At 35.6% G+C, this 20071-nt stretch overlaps 3 protein-coding genes across 5 annotated transcripts in view; 1 reads left to right on the top strand and 2 right to left on the bottom strand.

The window, feature by feature from the left end:
* LOC123880433 (bestrophin-4) overlaps positions 1-5089 on the bottom strand; it is a 55400-nt gene extending 50311 nt beyond the window's left edge. The window contains exon 1 of one of the 2 annotated variants that reach the window (XM_045928559.1): positions 4617-5089. In XM_045928559.1, coding sequence (XP_045784515.1) covers positions 4617-4687 — 71 coding nt within the window. In that variant the 5' untranslated portion in view covers positions 4688-5089. The remainder of the gene's footprint in view (positions 1-4616) is intronic. The other variant, XM_045928558.1, reaches the window with a different exon arrangement.
* A 3168-nt stretch (positions 5090-8257) lies between these two features.
* LOC123880441 (ubiquitin-conjugating enzyme E2-22 kDa) lies at positions 8258-13633 on the bottom strand. The gene is made up of 3 exons (XM_045928570.1): positions 13471-13633; positions 11463-11615; positions 8258-10787 (listed from the first exon to the last, which is right to left on the bottom strand). Exons 1-3 carry the CDS (start codon positions 13531-13533, stop codon positions 10404-10406), a joined length of 600 nt encoding a protein of 199 aa, XP_045784526.1. The 5' UTR covers positions 13534-13633; the 3' UTR covers positions 8258-10403.
* Positions 13634-15241: 1608 nt separating this feature from the next.
* LOC123880432 (discoidin domain-containing receptor 2-like) overlaps positions 15242-20071 on the top strand; it is a 68040-nt gene continuing 63210 nt past the window's right edge. For both annotated transcript variants that reach the window (XM_045928557.1, XM_045928556.1), the window contains exon 1: positions 15242-15522. The gene's annotated coding sequence lies outside the window, so the exon portion shown is untranslated. The remainder of the gene's footprint in view (positions 15523-20071) is intronic.

Genomic DNA, 20071 nt, shown 5'->3' with positions numbered 1-20071 from the left:
GCTCTTCCGTTTGCCTAGAATCATGAAATTTGGTAAATAAGTAGGTCTTGTACCACAAGTAAAGGAAAAATCCAAAAACCGTGAAATTGCGGTTACATCACAAAAAAAATTAAAATATGTTCATGAATAAATAAATAGTTAGTATTTACAATTTTCTAAGAAAGATTACTACAACAAGTGGGGTATCATATGAAAGGGATTTACCTGTGCATTGCAAAACTGATTTTTATTTAATTTGTATGCATAATAGTTTTTGATTTATCGTGCAAAATGTCGGAAAAATATACCCGAGTAAGGAACCCTCGGCGCGCGAGTTTCACTCGCACTTGGCCAGTTTTTTGCTGATTTGACAGCTATTTCGTTTCGCACGGCTCCATCTAGGCATTTACTGGTAATAATATCGGTGTTAATCATTGGTCGTGTGCGTCACAGCCAACTTTCCCCACTTTTCGTTGTCAGGGCTAGCGAGGCACACTGCAGTCTACAGCTGCAGAGGTGATATTCTGTAACTAACTCTCGTCGCTGGGTTCGATATAACTACCCATAACTCAAACTCAACTCAAAATCATTTATTCAAAGTAGGTACTATTAAACACCTTTCGATTGTTTTTGATTTGTCAGAATTGTTAGACTTGTAAGATGATATAGTGATGATAAATTATGTGAACTTTAAACTAAAGCTACGAGGGTTCCAAACGTGCCCAGGTCTGAGAAGAGCCCACAGTAAACTCGGCCGGGTATTCTTTTTATGATCAACACTTCACTAATGTAGATGCGAAAGTGTTTTTGTTGGTTCATTGATTTGTTCTTCATTGACGTCGCATCGGAACAACGGATCGACGTTATTTTTGCATGGGCCTAGTTAAGGACCTGGAGTGTGACGCAGGTTTTTTATCCCGGAAAATCAAAGTACCCACGGGATTTTTAAAAACCTAAATCCACGCGGACGAAGTCACGAGCATCAGCTAGTTAGGTATTAGCGTTATACACGACCGCTCAAATAAAAAGTGCGACTCGGACTCACACACGCAGGGTTCCATATTCAAATTCAAATTATTTTTATTCAATTAGACTTTTACAAGTTCTTTTGAATCGTCAAAAGCATCTACCACTGGTTCGCATCGGATCGGTATTATATATCATACAAGATATATAATATTATAACAATATGCACTTTTTAATTGTTTTTTATGGCGGCCGGTTTGAAATTCGCCAGTATGGTTTATTATTATTTGTTTATTATAGCTCCAAAACTAAACTCTACCTACCGCCGTACGGACAGCAGATAGTTTAATAATAGGGTCTCGTCGTCCTTCCAGGTACGGAAGGTAAGATATATATAGAAATATTTGAAACTGCACATTTTTACTGACGCGAAATAGAATTCACTAGTGATAAATGTTTCGTCGGCGATCTCAACGATGAACACAGGTTTGAAAATAGCCTGTTCCTCAGGAGACATTGAATACTGATACCTTAGCGCGCCGACAAAATAAAATAACATTCATCACCTCGGCGACTCCTTCAAGGCCAAAAAGTCTCTCGCAGCGACTAACCAATAACTAACTCACTACCACTTGATTACAAGTTACTGTAAAAATCAAAGGTCCGATGCAAACATACGTATCACTACCATTATCATTACTTATTTAAGTACCTACCTATTACAATCCTGTGATTAATTTTTTAGGGTTCCGTTCCCAAAGGGTAAAAACGGAACACTATTAATGTCACTCTGTTGTCTGTCTGTCTGTCCGTGTTTCACGGGTCTCTAGCGCGTAGTAATGACTTACAAAGCTAAAATTTTGGTATTTGGTGTAGAACGTTGACCCAAAACCAAATATTGAATTATAAATTCAATTATATATTTTTTTAGTTTGTTCGTTCTTGCTGGTTCTTCTCGGTATGAAAGGCATTCCGAACCAGTAGTACCTATCTGTATTTGACGATTCAAAAGTACCTACTTGTAAAAGTTTAACAGGGCTCTCTCCGTCACTCGTTTCATACAATCGTAGTTCCAATTTCATTTGAATTAATATTCAAGTTTCTAGAATATCTCTGCAAAATTTCATGGACTTTGGTTGCTTAATATTCAAATGAAATTGGAACTACGTTTGTATGAAACGAGTGACGGAGAGAGCCCTGTTAAAATTGAAAAATAAATAAATTTATTTCTTTATTTATTTAATATCAGTTTATTTATATATAGAACTAACTGATGCCCGCGACTTCGTTTGCGTAGATTTAGGTTTTTAAAACTCCCGGGCGAATTTTTTTTTCTTATTTAAAATTTTTAAAAACCTATATCCACGCGAACGATATCACGGGCATCAGCTAGTAGACTACGTTTTATTTCAAAAACTTAGAGAGCCCTCCGAAAATTGTAATAAGCAACCCGCGCGAAGCCGAGGTGGGTCACTAGTTACTTATAAGTTCTTACTTTGCCTATCTGACCCAACCATGGTTTCGGTAGAGTAGAATTTTTGAAAATCGACAAGGGCGGAAATTCCGAAAATCCGTTCTTGGTGAATGCCTGTCATAAAGCAACCCTACTACCTTTCCAATGCCAATTACCTACTACCTTTCTAGTTTCTAACCCCAGCGGATTCGATTGCGCATTCAGTCGTATTTTTATTTTTATATGTAGCAATTATTGTAAATTGAGTACTTGAAAAGAGCAACCGCCGAGTTCCTTGCTGGTTCTTCTCGGTAGGAACGGCATTTCGAACCAGTGGTAGATAATTTTGACGATTCGAAAGCACTTGTAAAAGTTTACTTGAATAAAAATAATTTGAATTTGAATTTATGCATCTACTAGCTGTGCCCGCGACTTCGTTCGCGTGGAATAGTGACCGCGCTTTATAAAGCCACGGACGCTCAGGCGCGAGGCGTGTAGTACGTACTCTGTACGTTAAAAATGTTCGCCGTGATTCTTTAAATTGACATAACTTTTTTATTTATGAACCGATTGACATGAAATAAACACTAAATGTTAAGTGAAGCTTACTACAATATATTAGTGAAAACCGTATCTAAATCGAATAAGCCGTTTCTGATATTAGTGTGCACAAACATACAGACAAACAGACAAAAAAAATTAATTACAATTTCGGGTTCGGCATCGATATAATAACAACTCCTGCTACTTTTTTTTATATATTTCCATTGTACAGACACCACTTTTCTACAATTTTAATTATATGTATAGAATAGGTACATAATACCTAATAGGTACGAAGTTCCTCTACTGAGTTTATCTGTCTGACCGTTTTAATCTTAGTTTAGGGATTCTCATGCGATTTCCACCAATGCAATGGATAGAAGGGTTCTTCGAGAAGATTTACATTAGGTAGGTATAATTTATAAAGATTTAGGCTAAATTTTAAATTTTAGGTCCAAACGCGCCCCTGAGAAGTCCACAACAAACTCAGCCGGGTATCCTTTTTATCCGACTACGGCAAAGCCAAAAGGAAGGGATATGATTTTAACAGTCTATGTAGTATGTATGTATGTATGTTTGTGTCCAGTTTCTGTGTGTTTCACCATAGCGCCTCAACTACTGGGACGATTTTGATGAATGAGGTGTCCATTGGTTCGTTGTAAAGGTCCGGGTGACATAGGCTATATTTTATACGAAAAAAATTGACCTAACGGATATTATATACAAAAAGTGGAGGTATTTAATTTTTTTTTAATCTCTATGATCTAAAATAATTAAACATTCGTACAATAGATACCTACCAATATTATCACACTAATATTATAAAGGCGAAAGTTTGTATGTGTGTGTGTATGTTTGTTACTCCTTCACGCAAAAACTACTAGACGGATTTGGCTGAAATTGAGAATGGAGATAGATAATATCCTGGATTAGCACATAGGCTACTTTTTATCCCGGAAAATCAAAGAGTTCCCGCGGGATTTCAAAAAACCTAAATCCACGCGGGCGAAGTCGCGGGCATCGACTAGTAATTTTATAAATTGTAATCGTAGTGTGCCTAGTATCATTTGTTTTTTGCTTCTCACACCACAATTCCTCGACCGAGAACAAATGTTACAAGCAGGCATTAAACTAGAGGTATCCACCTCACCTGAACCAGTACCTATACTTTCACGGAAAACAAAGGATTCCTGCGGAATTTAAAAAAACCTAAATACACGGACGAAGTCGCGGGCAATGACTATTTGCATACACGTTTGACAGGTATGCAAGCTAAGTATCTAGGCACTCACCTACCTACATATTCCAATAGTAGATAAAAAAAATGTTCTTTTGCCAATGATTTGAAAAAAATCACGTATATGATAACGCCAACCCTTTGACCACCGCAAAGTAATCACAAAGCCGTGTTTAATAAACAGATACAAAACGTTGTACGTCACAATACCTCCGAGAATCTAGCAGCCTCTATTGTGACGGGCGTTCACTCGGCGCTTACGCGGTACCTATTGCAACTATATGCAGTAAAACAGCTGTTTGAGATGCTATTAGACTATACGACCTTTCTGGCCGTGATACAGGGTCGCCAACTCCTCGCCTGTACGCTGTCAACCTCAAATCCGAACTTACAATCCTAGCTGTTACTTTTGTACAGCTTAAAGTCAATAGTACTTACTTGAGAAGGATCCTCCAGAAGCAACCGAAACTGCTACCGTTCGGCACTTCACCCGCGTAAGAAATAGTCATATTTGTAACTTTATGTAGCTTTTACAATAAAAAGGCAGCTATTAAATTAATATTTATTTATACACACACACGTTTGTTCATTTGTTGGCGCGAGCTCGGTACGACACACGCGGAAAATTAAATACGGCTTTTAGAAAGTAATAACAGTTTCGTTAGACGCTAGGACGATAAGGAAGGGAAGAGAGGCGTTTGTAGGGTACACTGCAATTCAGTTACATTCTGGTGATGTGTACACTGCACCCGACACGACAACTCATAAACACGAGAAATGAAGGCACGCGACAGCACCTATCGCGGCGTCGACGGTGACTGAAGTTGAAACTCAATTATGAACGTCTGCGGATGGTAGCTATGTTCAAGTTACACTGACTGTTTACTGACGCGTGTCGTTGCGCGGGCGCAGGCTTCACGGCGAACGTGCCTTGTTCTCCTTTGCCGCTAGATGGCGCTATTCATAAGACTCTTCGTTTTCTATCGCGGCGTGGGGGCTGCAGTAAGGGTAGCTATGACATTTGACATCTGTCAGTTACATATAAATAAATTATATTAATACGAGATCATCAATTTGTTTATTTGTAATTGAGTGAAGTCATATGTGATCTATTAAATTGGCTCTGGGCAGAGTGAACTAGAGTGGGGAAGCTCTCGGTTAGATCCTAAAATCGACATATCTGTCAAATATTAGGCTAGGGATGACATGAAATCGTGGATGTAGGAAATGTAATTCTTATTAAAAATACTACCTAGTAGGTACTTCTAATTTATTTTTAGAAAATCACTAGCTGACGCACGCGACTTCGACCGCGTGGATTTAGGTTTTTCGAAATCCCGTGGGAACTCTTTGGTTTTCTGGGATAAAAGTACCCTATGTGCTAATCCAGGATATTATCTATCTCCATTCGAATTTCAGCCAAATCCGTCTTGTAGTTTTTGCGTGAAGGAGTAACAAACATACACACACACACACACACACACACACACACACATACAAACTTTCGCCTTTATAATATTAGTATGTCAAAGAAACCAAGTCGTTTCATAGCCTACCGTCACCTTGAATTTCGAAATGTAATCCACTGAGACATCGTCGGGGCAATGCAAGGAACTGTATGAAGACGTTTTGCAAAGCGCATAGCAGTCGCGCGCCGTCAGCATCAGGCGCTAGTTTTAGGTACAGTTCCTTATATAAAAAAAACCTGCCAAGTGCGAGTCAGACTCGCGCACCAAGTGTTCCGCTCTCGGGTATTTTTTCCAGCATTTTGGACGATAAACCAAAAATTATAAATATCATAAAAATCTGTCTTTGAATGTACAGGTAAAGCCCTTTCATAATTGATACCCCACTTGGTATCGTTATCTTTTTTTAAAATTGAAATATATTTTAATTTTTTTTTAATGATGTAACCACAAATTCACGGCTTTTGGTTTTATTCCTTTACTTGTGCTATAAGACCTACCTAATTACCTGCGTTTCATAATTCTAGGTCAACGGTAAACGTACTCTATTGGTTTTCTTGACAGACACGACGGACGTACGGACGGACAGACAGACAGACAGACAGTGATCCTATAAGGGTTCTGTTTTCCTGTTTTATGCTATTATTATTACTTTTATAAATTTAATATAACTTTACGGGTGCCTATTTTGATTTAGGTAGTTAATATAAATAAAACAATATTGATTTATCTTTATTTATTTATATTATAATTCATTAACATTATTCATTACAATTCAAGACAGAAATTCTTTACAGTAGCCTAAAAATAGGCATATTATAACTAAAATTCCGGCTTATTATAAGTTTAAAACTGTCTCACATAATAATAATAATTTCTTAATTATACATGCTATCATTTCTGTATTTATGTAAAAATATTATTCTGTATAAATGTAAAAATATTATAATATTAAGGAACACAAAAATGTTCATTAAAAAGAAATCGATTACTTGATATTTGGAATAATAAATAAAAAAAAAAACAAAAAAAATTATGATAATAATTTTAGTGACAATCTGTAACTTTTCAAAAGTTTTGCAATTTTTTTTACAATTTGAGTCTGCTAGGGTTCCTCATTAACCCCCGACCCAAAATGAGGGGTGTTATAAGTTCGAAGTGTGTATCTGTGTATCTGTGTATCTGTGTGTCTGTGTATCTGTGTATCTGTCTGTGGCATCGTAGCGCCTAAACGAATGAACTGATTTTAATTTAGTTTTTTTTGTTTGAAAGGTGGCTTGATCGAGTGTTCTTAGCTACAATTCAAAAAAATTGGTTCAGCCGTTTAAAAGTTATCAGCTATTTTCTAGTTTTCTTGTAGAAAAGAAGGTTAGATAACCCTTAGATAATTATTTATTTATCTAGATATACATAATTATTTATTTGAAAATGATTTGTCGGGGGTGTTGAAATTTTTTAATTTACACTTGTTTTTACCAATCATATTACGCATGATTTTTATTATTATCACTAGCTGACGCCCGCGACTTCGTCCGCGTGGATTTAGGTTTTTCGGAATCCCGTGGGAACTCTTTGATTTTCCGGGATAAAAAGTAGCCTATGTGCTAATCCAGGATATTATCTATCTCCATTCTGAATTTCAGCCAAATCCGTCCAGTGGTTTTTGCGTGAAGGAGTAACAAACATATACACACACACACACACACACACACACACACACACACACACACACACACACACACAAACTTTCGCCTTTATAATATTAGTGTGATGTGAAGTGTGATGTGATTAATTTACACTATAGGTAAAAGTCATAGTAGTTAGTTATGGCTTGTCCATCTGTACTCGACTAAGATTCTATGAATTGCATGTAAGCATTTTTGTAACTGGTGACAGTGCGTCGCGTATTATAGCATGAGTATTAAAGACGCCTCAATATCTGGAACATTTTTCCCTGGTGGAAATCCCAGGAAAATCCGGAAAAGCTCAAAAGTAGTTAAAATATATTAAAAATAATATTTACTTTTAAGCTCTTAGAGGTAAGTACAGATGCCATTGCCCATTAGGTAAAAATAACCCTGGAAAGTGGAGGGGATATTTCTGCGCACGAGTACTGGTACTTTCCTACAACGCGAGAAGCGAGAAGTAACGGTTGAATGACACCGCTTTGTCTTGCCGCAGTGTACTTAGTATGAGTTTTAATACCTCACAGTAGTTGATAAAATTCGTTGATTTTTTAGAATTTAAATTGTTATACTCCATCAACATTACTATCTCTCTAGTCTCAATTTAACAGATTGGATTATTGGATCAGAATAGAGCATAGACGTACAATTTTCGCTTGAATAGAGTCCATATAAATCTCCGTATCGATAATGTTTGAATTTGACATAATATTTCTATGCTGTCATACATCGATGTGTCAATACAGATACTGATATTTATATTCCCAGTTTTTTGTAAATAAAGACTATTTGTTTTATATACTTCAGTAGCTTCAATTAAAACTAAACTTGCTTTTTATAGTAAAAAAATTCTTTTTAAATTGACTAAAACATGATTTTTATACTACAAGCACACAACTTTTCTAAAATGGCCATCGTTTTTCGTCTGAAACTTTTCAGCATGTGGCGCACTTTTTGAGATTTTGTTTGTAGTAATTAATTTTAGTTTAAGCTTCAAAAAGCATTAAATACAGAAATAATTTTCTTTTTACCTCTCTAGCTCAAACAGGGCGCCTTCGCTGCCTAAAACCAGTGAGCAAAACTCAATTTTGCTCACTGGAGTGAGAAAAAGTATTTTTTTTTTTAGATGATGATGATGTTAATTTTATCCCCTTCAGGAAAGGCAAGGGTCGTAGACCATGCAGGCCTGGTAAGTCGTAGATAAATTAATTTTTTTAGAATGCTTTGGATTGGCATTTCTTCGTTCACGTTCGAAAATGTTGTGAATATTGCATACCCCATACATTTTATTTCGACAAATTTGTTTTAACTCTCTACTTATTATTTGAAATATTTGCTTTTTGTTAAAATGTGTATTAGACTTTATAATTCTGTAACACAACATGAAACGTAAAAGAAAATTAATATTGATTTATTATTAATATATTTTATTTTATGATTGACACAATTCCGAACGCAGATTAAAAAGGAATAAAACATGGCGGAAAAACAAAAGAAAAATTGTCTATGAGGTCTAAAGCTTAATAAAAACATACCTATCTAATTTCTTTGTAGATAATTGTTATAAAAGTTTTAAACATAAGAAAGTGAGTGATTCTAGAGATAATTTAAAACCATCAGTTATTAAAGGAATCAGTGTCTAACGCTGAATTAAACTTTGTTCCGGAAAAGTGGCGTGAAAAATACTTGAAAGCCTTTGAATTATTTAACGATTGGAAATTTGTTAAAAGTGTGAAGATCTACTCAGAAACTGGTTTTATCATATAAACATGTAATAGGTATACATGAATATAAAAATATCTTAGTGTTTCAATAAATAATTATTTTCTTAAATCTTGTCTTTTCGCTATCGAGGTGAAAAGTTGTATGTATCACACGATAGCAAAATTTTTGTTTCTTGTGCCTTTGAACCTCTCGCTACACTCAAGATTCTAACTTATTATAGAATCCTTCGCCCGCTCGGGGTTCAAACTAGGCACTCGCAGCAAAAATGAATTTTGCTATCTTGTTGAACAAATAACTATTAATCATTGTTTTTAACTTAAAAGTTACAAAAAGTCACAAAAATTCTCAATGCATCCTTTTTAAAAACATTCAAAAAGGAGCTTATATTGTATTATGATCAGTGTTATTATTATTCCCTTTAAGTATATAAAAAGGTGTAAAATATTATTATCAGCTACTACACTTAAACAATAAGCGTTTCTGTATTTAGGACTAGTAAGTCCGAGATAATTTATAATAAAGTAAAACGGCTGCTTGTATAATAATGTATAAATAAATAAACATGCCTGGTCAATAGTTTAAAATCTAACAATTAACAAAAATGTTTTCTTTATTATCTCATTTCATTCATAAATAATAATTAATTATTCACATAAAGTAAAACTGCTCGAATTTGTATAATATATAAATAAATAAACATGCCTAGTTTAATAGATTAAAATCTTACAATTAACAAAAATGTTTTCTTTATTATTTCATTTCATTTCTTTCATTAATAATTATTATTATTATGACCTATTATATACCTGAACATCAATGTGCACAGAAGTTTTAAAAATAATATTTCATTTTGTTAGATGTAAAATGACGATGTAACATGACAACACTGAAACAATTTTTTTTTTATATAAAACATTTTAAGCTTGGGTCTGGGAGCACATTTACTAAGAACAGATAATTTTCAATATTTTGTGATTTCTATAACACATTCTCTCATTCGCTAAGTCACAGCAGTATTTTCTATTTGACAGATAAATTTAGTGCTGAATAGGACTGATTTTTGATCCTCTTTTATCGATAAAATGAAGGTGATTTAGAATAACTTAGGTTCGATTTTCAATTTATTTTATACTAGATGATGCCGACAACTTTGTAGTCTTTTGATTTTGAAAAACATCAAAGGATCTCTCAGCAATTCGCCAACTGCGTTTATCAGTTAGCCGGCACCATGCTGGAACCTTAAGGAAATCAATACACACAGTCTTACTCTCGAGCAGTACTCGACAGGCTATCAAATAGAAAATACCCTAATACGCATACAAGTAAAACTAAATAATAAATTTGGATGACTAACTAAACAACTGCTCTGTAGCCCTTTCAAGCTCCCAATTATAATGAGAGAGTGCCACTCTGGCGTCGTGTTCGTCTATGCCCATGTCCAATAGACGTTGAACTTTCTGGTTGAACTCTCGGATTGGTGTGGGTCCGCCTGCATATATGTTTGTCCAATGTCGAGCGGTGAGCTGGAATAAGTGTGGGCTTTCGCGGTATTGTTTCGCCACGACCGCGTCTTGCGGGTCAGACGGCTCGGCGGCCGATAGGAGGGCTTGAATGGAGAGGAGGACGGTTCGCAAGGTGAGGGCCGCTGCCCACTGATCCTTGAGGATGTCTAAACATATAGCACCGGTCACAGAGGACACGTTCGGGTGCCATATCTTGGTCACGAAGCGGATCTGGATGACAAAATATTACACGGCTAAAACCAATACTAATACCAGCCTAAAGAGATACTTCTTACAGATAGACGTCACATGGGCGAGAGGGGGTAGCTATATAACTACCAACAGGCAACTTACTAATTATGTTACTTAATAGTGGATCAATTGATACACATTATAATTACTGTTTGTCCATAAGATCATAAGTCTTCAACTAATAAAGACGTATAACAACGCCGTCTCCGTCATAATTCAACCAATCAAAAGTAAATATGTATATTTCATCGTCCGTAAAGACGATTTATTTCGCAGGGCAGTCTTATCATAAAGTTATTAAAATATAGCATGAAAAAAATCACGACCACTGTTGAAACGAAGATCTCCACAAGCGCTTACTGCTCATTGTTCAAAAAGAGATCACAAACTTGAGCTGTCCTATCATATACAAAAAAAAAAAAACAGTCAAACGCTAGCTGCTGAACCTAATGCTGATGCTCTCCTAATACTACTTGAAGCAATTACCTACTTATTGATACCCCATTTTGACTAACAAAAGAGCGAAAAGGACACAAGTAGTGTCTGAGCTGTCCATCTCACTCGGCAGTCAAGTGGGATAGCGATATGTAGGTAGAGGTGTTTGCGGATAAAAGATTCATTAGCACTAGCTGGTCATTGATAAAATAAAATTACCTTAGGTGGGTTGAATGGATATGTCTCTGGTACTTTGATTTCGAGCAGAAAGGTGCCGCCTTCGTAGGGAGTGTCGGGTGGCCCTGCTATAGCACCCTGCAGCTCAGTCCAGCTGTCGCTCACCAGATCCAGCTTAATGTGACCACCAGCTACCTATAACAGAAACAAAGCTGAATAATAATCCGCATAACTGTCACTTTCAGTGGTCGAGGGAATGAGCTAAGCTATGCTTGGGGTCTCTTTATGTGATTAAATCAGAAATGAGGAGATCTATAGAAGAAACAGACTAAACAACATAGATCAACGAGTCACGAGGCTGAAGTGGCAATGGGCAGAGCAGATAGTGCAAAAAAACGATACACATTGGGGTCCCAATGTGCTGGAATGGCAACCTCGCACCAACAGGCACAAGTGTTGGTAGACTCACTCGGTGGCCGCTGCATTCAGGCTGCGCAAGACTGTGGTGTGTGGTAATCCCTACAAGAGACGTGAATCCAACAGTAGATGGCTATCGGTTGATAATGATGATAATTTTATTTTTAAAGGATGAATATATGAAATGCACATAAAAAATTAAAAGTTACTAGCTTATGCCTGCAACTTCGTCCACATGGATTTGGGTTTTTGAAATCCTGTGGGATTTCTTTGGTTTTCCGGGGTAAAAAGAAGCCTATGTGCTAATCCAGGATATTATCTATCTCCATTCCATATTTTCAGCCAAATCCGTCCAGTGGTTTTTGCGTGGAGGAGTAACAAACATACACACACCACATACACACAAACTTTCGCCTTTATAATATTAGTGTGAAGTGTGAAGGGTGATAAGTGAATATACAGAGAAATGCAGATTTTTTTTTTGTTTTGTTCTGTGCAGGGTTTTCTGCTGACATCATGCAAAGATTTTTGCCCTTTGTTTGGTAAAAACTAAATATATCATTGGCTAGGTGCCAAGCTTTTCTTTTATGCTTTAATGATAATTGTGACCAGAGAAATAGGTTATTTAAATTTCTTGCCTGCGCTTTCGGTTTCAAAATAAAGTCTAATATAAAAACATTCTACACTTGATGAATTACCACTTAACATCAGATGACCCGCCTGCTAGTTTGCCCGTGATTTACATATTGTATAAAACATGTATGTAAATAAACACCTTGGAATTGGTTGTTTTTTATATGCGCAGATGGCACTATGACTATAAGTTAATAATAAGTTGCTTGAAATAACCTAAACTGACAAAATTTGATGAATGTAACCAGAAACCTTCGACTCAGTCTGTAAAATGTTACGAGGATAGCTATCTATGGCAAATAATGACTTTTAAATGATTTAGGAATACAGAATTTTCCTCTTTCATTGAATATGCTAGCAAAAAATATAATCTGAAACCACCAATTTTTGGAACATATATTGTCATATTAATTTTTTCAAATAAAATGTTTTATTCCACCATAATAACAAATTGGCGCCTCATTCATCAAAATCTGTACCTAATAGTTTAGACACTACCAAGGAACATACGTAAACATTTGACTTTGATTTTATTTGCCAAAAATGGCTGTGGCACACAGATAGACGGACTAAACGTAATTATTATGTATAAAAGTAGATACTGTAGGTATCTTGTTTTATTACAGGACCTTCAAAACAAGAATCAATCGAAATTTATGACTACGTAGTTATTTTTATTAAGTAGTACAGGTATTTTCTGATGCGTAAAACGATTACCAGTTTTTTCGTTGTATTTTTGTTGGGACAATGTAGCGAAGGTACTGAACGAAAACCTCATAACCAGCTAAATCACGCACGCGTTATGAAATAATCGCTTTAAAACGATTTAACTGATTTTACTTGATATACGCCTTTGCAACTTCATGAAAACATCAAAAAATGGGACATTGCTCCACAAAAAAGTGCAAGTAAGAGTACCCTTGTGTTTAGGCACCGAAGTTCCATAGACGAAGCATGGACGATAATAAAATTGTGAGATTATTCTATTTGTTAACCTTACCTCTTCACTGTTGATCACTTCTCTAAACTCCCTTTTGATGCGTTTTGCAGCAATATTTTCCATACTGTTTGATTTAATTTAACAAAATTATTATGGGGAGCCCAATGGAAGAGAATGCAGATGGCAGGCAGACAGGTCACACAGATTATCAGAAATCAGATTATTTTTATTGGTCAGTGTCATAGACAACTGAATAATATAATATAGATTATAGCAGATTTTGGTAGATCTGCGATTCACGAACTTCGGACGAATGGACGAATGACCACCCATTTGTCCACCACACCATATTCTCCACCACAGAATATGAAATGTACCACAAAGGCACAGAGGTAGGTAGCATTGGTAAAACCGAGGCAGTTTTAGAATGGGATATTAATTAGTTACATGGATATTACCTTAGTTACTGTGAATAGCATGAGCATTATTATAACTATAATGAAAAAGGTATAATTTTTTTTGTATGAATCATAAAAATAATAAGTCCTAGTTAATAACTACCTGAATTATTACTTCCTACATCCAACATGAATAAATGGTTTTTTCCTAAAAAATTGCAATTTTTTCCACTATAATATTTTTAGGATAGAGATCTCAGCGATAAACTGTTGTCTTTTACCAGGACTTTTTATTTTTTTAGGGTCCCATACCTTAAAAGCAAAAAAACAAGCCTCTAGAATCACTTCGACGGTTGTCTGTATGTCTGTCTGATTATTATGTCTGCCAACATACATAAAAGAGTGATTTCCCCTTTCCCCATGATTTTCCTTGCTCCTATTGGTATCTTTGGATAAATGCAGATGACAGCACTATTACGGAGAGATACATTTGCGATGCTTGAGCTAGAGGAGCTGAAATTTTGGAGCACAGAGAGGCTTTGGTGGAAAACACTGATTTTGCTTTGAATGAGGTGTCCGACTGGGGCAATGTCAACATAATCAACTTCAATGCCATCAAAACCCAAGCATATTTATTTACCTCTAAACGGAGTCCATTTCTATTGTATCCGACTTTCCAAGGTACATCTGTTCGTATTACCGACAGCATTGATACTCTTGGTAGCAATATTGCAACCAACCTCAACTTCGGACAATGCATCGAGCTGACAAGATGCTTAGCATCCTCAATAAAGTTAAGCGGTACTTCACGCCCGAACAGCTATAAACCTCATACCAGGCTCAAGTTCGATCGTGCATGGAGTACTACAGCCACTCGTAGGATGGCTCTGCCAAGTACCAGCTTGATACAGCGTCATGCTAGAAGACTTATTCGCAACCAAGCACTAGTCTAAGCTTTAAAGTTTTAAGTAAATCCCTACATAATTGAAATCCCACGCATCCATACGAAGTGATTTGCTTCCTCGTTTCTAATACGCACTGCTAGTTTAAGGAATGCCCTTCCGGCTGCCATTTTTCCCGCTAGCTATAATATTGGTACCTTCAAAAGGGTACCTATAATAGTTAGGCACCTTCTGGGCAGACACACTCCACCTTAGGCTGCATCCTTAGAATAAAAGCCCAGGTTTACGTATTTAAGTTTGTATTAAAAATGGGACAGTTAATAAATGATTGTTGTTTTTAAATAAAATAATGTTAGGAAAATAGTTTTGGCTGTAAGAAATAATATTCTTTCTACGATACAGGTAACTATAAGTTACTGTTATCGTAATGCCAACGTTGCCACGCTAATCCTCTGTACTCGATGGAATCATTCACCATTCATTCGTCATCCATTCAGCATTAGCGAATACTTCAGTCAGGTTCGATTTTACTACGTGCATGAACGGAGATAAGAGAGCTTTGTGCTGAGGTCGATTAAATCGAGGTGTACTAAAACAATAATTTTTATACCGTATCGTGGATTCTTTTCTAAGTACTCATAACTAAACATTGGTATAAAATGGTTGTATTTGGACCTTAGCGAGTGGTTTGTGTCGTCCAGTGTAGAAACTTACGAGTTATGGCTGGTGATTTTATATGTGCTAGGACAACGTTATGGTAATTTACCCATGTTATCGTGCTTCACCTGTGTACCTGGCATTGGAGTTGGAAGGTGGGTAAAACAGAAGCTTATTCAGGACTAGACTGCGTATGAAGGGTTTAGGGTGGCGAAGGATGTATGGGATCGCGTTGTTTTGCCTTTGTTTCGGCTTGCACTTGGTCAAACATAAATAAATTACACTAAGGGCTATGAACGGGCCCCTCTTGTTCGAGTATGCTTCGTGCGCTGACAGATTTAACGCGTTTATTTACTTTACCCCGATGTTCATCTTATTTAGTTTACATTAGTGTTACTATTCACGATATTTGGATAAAATAATAATACACAAGCTTTACATGCATACAAGCTTAATAAGATTTTTGGAAGCTCAACCCTTCGATAAATAATCGTAGGTACATACATTTTGTAGGTGGGTTATATTTTATAGAAGCACACTGTATTATTCAGATGAAGTTTAGGTTTATAGTTGGAATGTAACTTTAAGTACTTAAGTAAAATCTTTTTAATACACACAAATTATATTCACAATATATATAACGTGAAAAAATACAGTATATTTACAAATTAAGATGTAAAGGCGGCTTTATGACTTGGTGATCTTTTCCATACAACCTTTATTAATATATAATATGATAGGATGGACTCGATTGATTTTCCGGGATAAAAATTAGCCTATGTGGTTATCCAGGGAATAATCTATCTCCATTCCAAATTTAAGTCAAATCCATCCCGTAGTTTATGTGTGAAAGAGTAACAAACATCTGTACATACATACAAACTTTTGCATGTATAATATTAAGTAGGATATATTCTAAAGTTGCCTTCAAACTACGGAAATATAATATAATATATAAATATCGCTCGATCTATCGAGAGGGTCGTTGACATCAAAAAACATCAAATTGTATACAAGTGTAAATTAAAAATTTATAACACCCCCGACGATCCAAAGTATTTGAGTTTTCCAAAACATCATTTTCAAATAAATAATTATGTATTTAGGCAACGTCCATCTTGACAGCTTGACATTTGTCAATTGACATAATATTATGAACCTAACGGTTATCTAACCTTCTTTTCTACAAGAAAACTAGAAAAGAGCTGATAACTCTTAAACAGCTGAACCAATTTTTTTAGATTATAGCTAAGAACACTCTCGATCAAGCCACCTTTCAAACAAAAAAAAAAAACTAAATTAAAATCGGTTCATTCGTTTAGGCGCTACGATGCCACAGACAGATACACAGATACACAGACACACAGATACACAGATACACACGTCAAACTTATAACACCCCTCTTTTTGGGTCGGGGGTTAAAAACAGAACAATTTAAAAAATTTATTCCAATTTGATTTAGGTGGTCAAAGAAAAGTAAGTTCGGCGGGATTAAGTGCTAGTATGTAGTTCTATGGAACAAATGGGACTTACCCAAAGTTTCTTATTTCTTTGTTTGTTAAAAGATGCTTATATAACTTAATATTATAGAAAGATCTATTACCACAAAAGAAATGTCAAGCTTACCCTGGGATTATATTATGTACTACACAACAGGCTGACTAGACACCGTAACAGGCTTGCGACTCCTACGCTCCGCCTCAGGAAGGTCCAAAAGTCATTTGTGGGAATGGGTATAATCTTTTATAACAAAATTCCTCAGCCAATTTTGGACTTGCCTTTACACAGGTTCAAAAAATCTATTAAAAATATGCTCTTGAGAAAAGCATATTATACTATCGAAGATTATGTAAATGATAAAAGAGCGTGGATTTGACCTGCAATTCGCTCCAGCAATGCGTGGGACTTCAATTGCTTTTATACATGGCATAATATTGTATATCAAATCTTTGAAAAGAGCAACTGCCGAGTTTCTTGCTGGTTCTTCTCGGTAGGTAAGGCATTCCGAACCAGTGGTAGATGATTTTGACGATTCAAAAGAACTTGTAAAAGTCTAATTGAATAAAAATATTTTGAATTTTGAATTTGGAATTTTGTAGGTGGACTAACAAAAGTTCATTCTTCCAGAAGGTTGATTATTAGAAGAAAATGTACTGGTAATCTCGATTCAGTTTGTTTCACTCTTTCAGTGTTGCAAGCAGCATTCTCGAGCATGGTCGTGTGCTGCCATTGGAAAATATAATATAATATGATATTAAAGTATTTTTTGTAATTTTCATTATTTTTTTTTTGGTAATACAACTGTACAAGTGTATATATACTATACAGTCTGAATATAAAAGTATGTTATTAAATTTGAAAGTGAATTTAGTATGAACTACCTGAATCCTTAAAACAAGGTGCGTGCCACCATTGGTACATTGTGTTTATTTTGTTTAAGTAAGTAATATGTGTATATTGTAATTGAAAAGAATAGAAAAGCCTTTTATTTAAATACACTTTTACAAACCACTTGAATCGTCAAGGATTTCTACAAAACTGTAAAAATGTAAGTTTTAAGTAGATACTTAAGTACTTATTTCATTCTCTTTTTAACCCCTGACCCAAAAAGAGGGGTGTTAAAAGTTTGACGTGTGTGTCTGTATATCTGTGTATCTGTCTGTGGCATCGTAGCTCCTAAACTAATGAACCGATTTTAATTTGTTTTTTTTTTTTGTTTGGAAGGTGGCTTATTTGAGAGTATTCTTAGCTATAATCCAAGAAAATCGGTTCAGCCGTTTGAAAGTTATCAGCTCTTTTCTAGTTACTGTAACCTTCTGTTGGGGCTGTTATAAATTTTTAATATAGGTACACTTGTCCATAAATTTATTAAGTATGTTGGAGACTGACAATAGTTTTTATTCTGAAAAATCAATGGTTTCACATGGGATTTTTAAAATCCTGAATCTATGCGGACAAAGTTGCAAGTACCTGCTAGTCAAAGCTAACCAAAGTGCACTTTATTGATTTATCTATATCTATACTAATAAATAAAATTGGAGTGTCTGTCTGTAATTTCGAAATAACAACCACATATTAAGGTCATATGGTTATTTGAACGATACCATAACTGAATCACACGTTTTTAAAATTTTTGTCTGTCTGTCTGTTTGAAAAGGCTAATCTTCGGAACGGCTGAACCGATTTTAACAGGATTTTCACATACAAGTAGAAGATTGACCAGGGAGTAACATAGGCTACTTTTTTAACCAACTTTCAAGAAGGGAGTTGTGTTTTTCTACCTATGTACACCGAAGTCTCCGAGATTTCTGAACCGATTTGCGTCATTTCTTTTTTAATCGATAGAGGAAATTTGCGACATTGTTTCATAAAAAACTTGGAGTCCAACTCCTCAATCCTGATGCTGCAAGGGATCTGACCAATCCACGCGGGCGAAGCTGCGGACATCAGCTAGTGATCTAATAAATATAAATCAATAAAACATAATCACAATTGGAAAACAGAACAACTGGGTTCGCTTGTCCCCATTTTGGCACATAAAACATAAAATTAAATTGATGATAAGAAATGATGAGTTTAATGTGCCTCAGTGGACATTGCATTGCATAAGTACGGACCTCAATAAATTATGTACATTGAATTAAATCTTTACTCATTGAATAACTGTTTGACATACTTATGTGTTTGTCTGTGAATTGACTATAATTGATTTGTACTTCCTTGTTGTTTTGAATCCCCAACCCAAAAAAAGGGTGTTATACGTTTGACGTGTGTATCTGTGTATCTGTCTGTGGCACCGTAGCTCCTAAACTAATGAACCGATTTTAATTTAATTTTTTTGTTTGAAAGGTGGCTTATGAGAGTGTTCTTAGCTATAATCCAAGAAAATCGGTTCAGCCGTTTGAAAGGTTTGAAAGTTATCAGCTCTTGTCTAGTTACTGTAACCTTCGCTTGTCGGGGGTGTTATAAATTTACACTTGTACAAACAGTGGTGATAGCATAGTAGTTGAGAATTCTGCCTATTCAGGGTTCCGGGCTTTGATCCTGGGTATGTACTTCTAACTATTCAAAGTTATGTGAGTTTGAAGCAATTAAATATCACTTGCTTTGACAGTGAAGGGGAAGATCAAAATCAAAATATTTTCATTCAATTTAAATGAATTAAGACGTATTACAGTCCATAGATGTGTTAATTACACTATTTCACTTAAACCTATATTAGTAGTTGGTACCTATTCCTAGTTCAAAGTGTTAATTTAAAATTAACGATCATAACTTAAAAGTTAAAATTTACTTAGTACCTACTTACCTCTACCTTGTAGGCGCTCTCGTGCCTGCATGAGCAGCATTCCAGGTTCTCCAGCCATCGCGCCTACAGGCCAATGCTAAGTTTTACAAGTACTTTTGAATCATCAAATGCATCTACCTCTAATTCGGAATGCCTTTCCTACCGAGAAGAACTAACAAGAAATTCGGCGGTTGCTATTTTTAAAGTTTTGCTAAACAATATTCTGCCATGTATATAAATAATTGAACTCCTGCGCATTGCTGGTGGGAGCACAAGCGTCGTGAGGAAACCTGCATGCCTGAGAGTTCGCCATAATGCTCTCAAAGTTGTGTAAAGTCTACCAACCAAGCAAAGTCTGCATAACACAGGTTTTCCTAGTACGGATGTCAAAGCACTCCATCGAGTTTCAACATTT

This window comes from Maniola jurtina, chromosome Z (assembly GCF_905333055.1).
Source record: "Maniola jurtina chromosome Z, ilManJurt1.1, whole genome shotgun sequence".
NCBI classification, from domain to species: domain Eukaryota; kingdom Metazoa; phylum Arthropoda; class Insecta; order Lepidoptera; family Nymphalidae; genus Maniola; species Maniola jurtina.
This window is presented reverse-complemented; position numbering and strand designations above follow the sequence as displayed.

Bases quoted from the DNA above. Each gene is read 5' to 3' on its own strand.
- LOC123880441 (XM_045928570.1), bottom strand. From the start codon at position 13,533: ATGGAAAATATTGCTGCAAAACGCATCAAAAGGGAGTTTAGAGAAGTG. The intron at 11,616-13,470 runs GTAAGGTTAACA...TTTCTGTTATAG, and splicing joins AAGTGATCAACAGTGAAGAG to GTAGCTGGTGGTCACATTAA. The intron at 10,788-11,462 runs GTAATTTTATTT...TTTGTCATCCAG, and splicing joins ATCCATTCAACCCACCTAAG to ATCCGCTTCGTGACCAAGAT.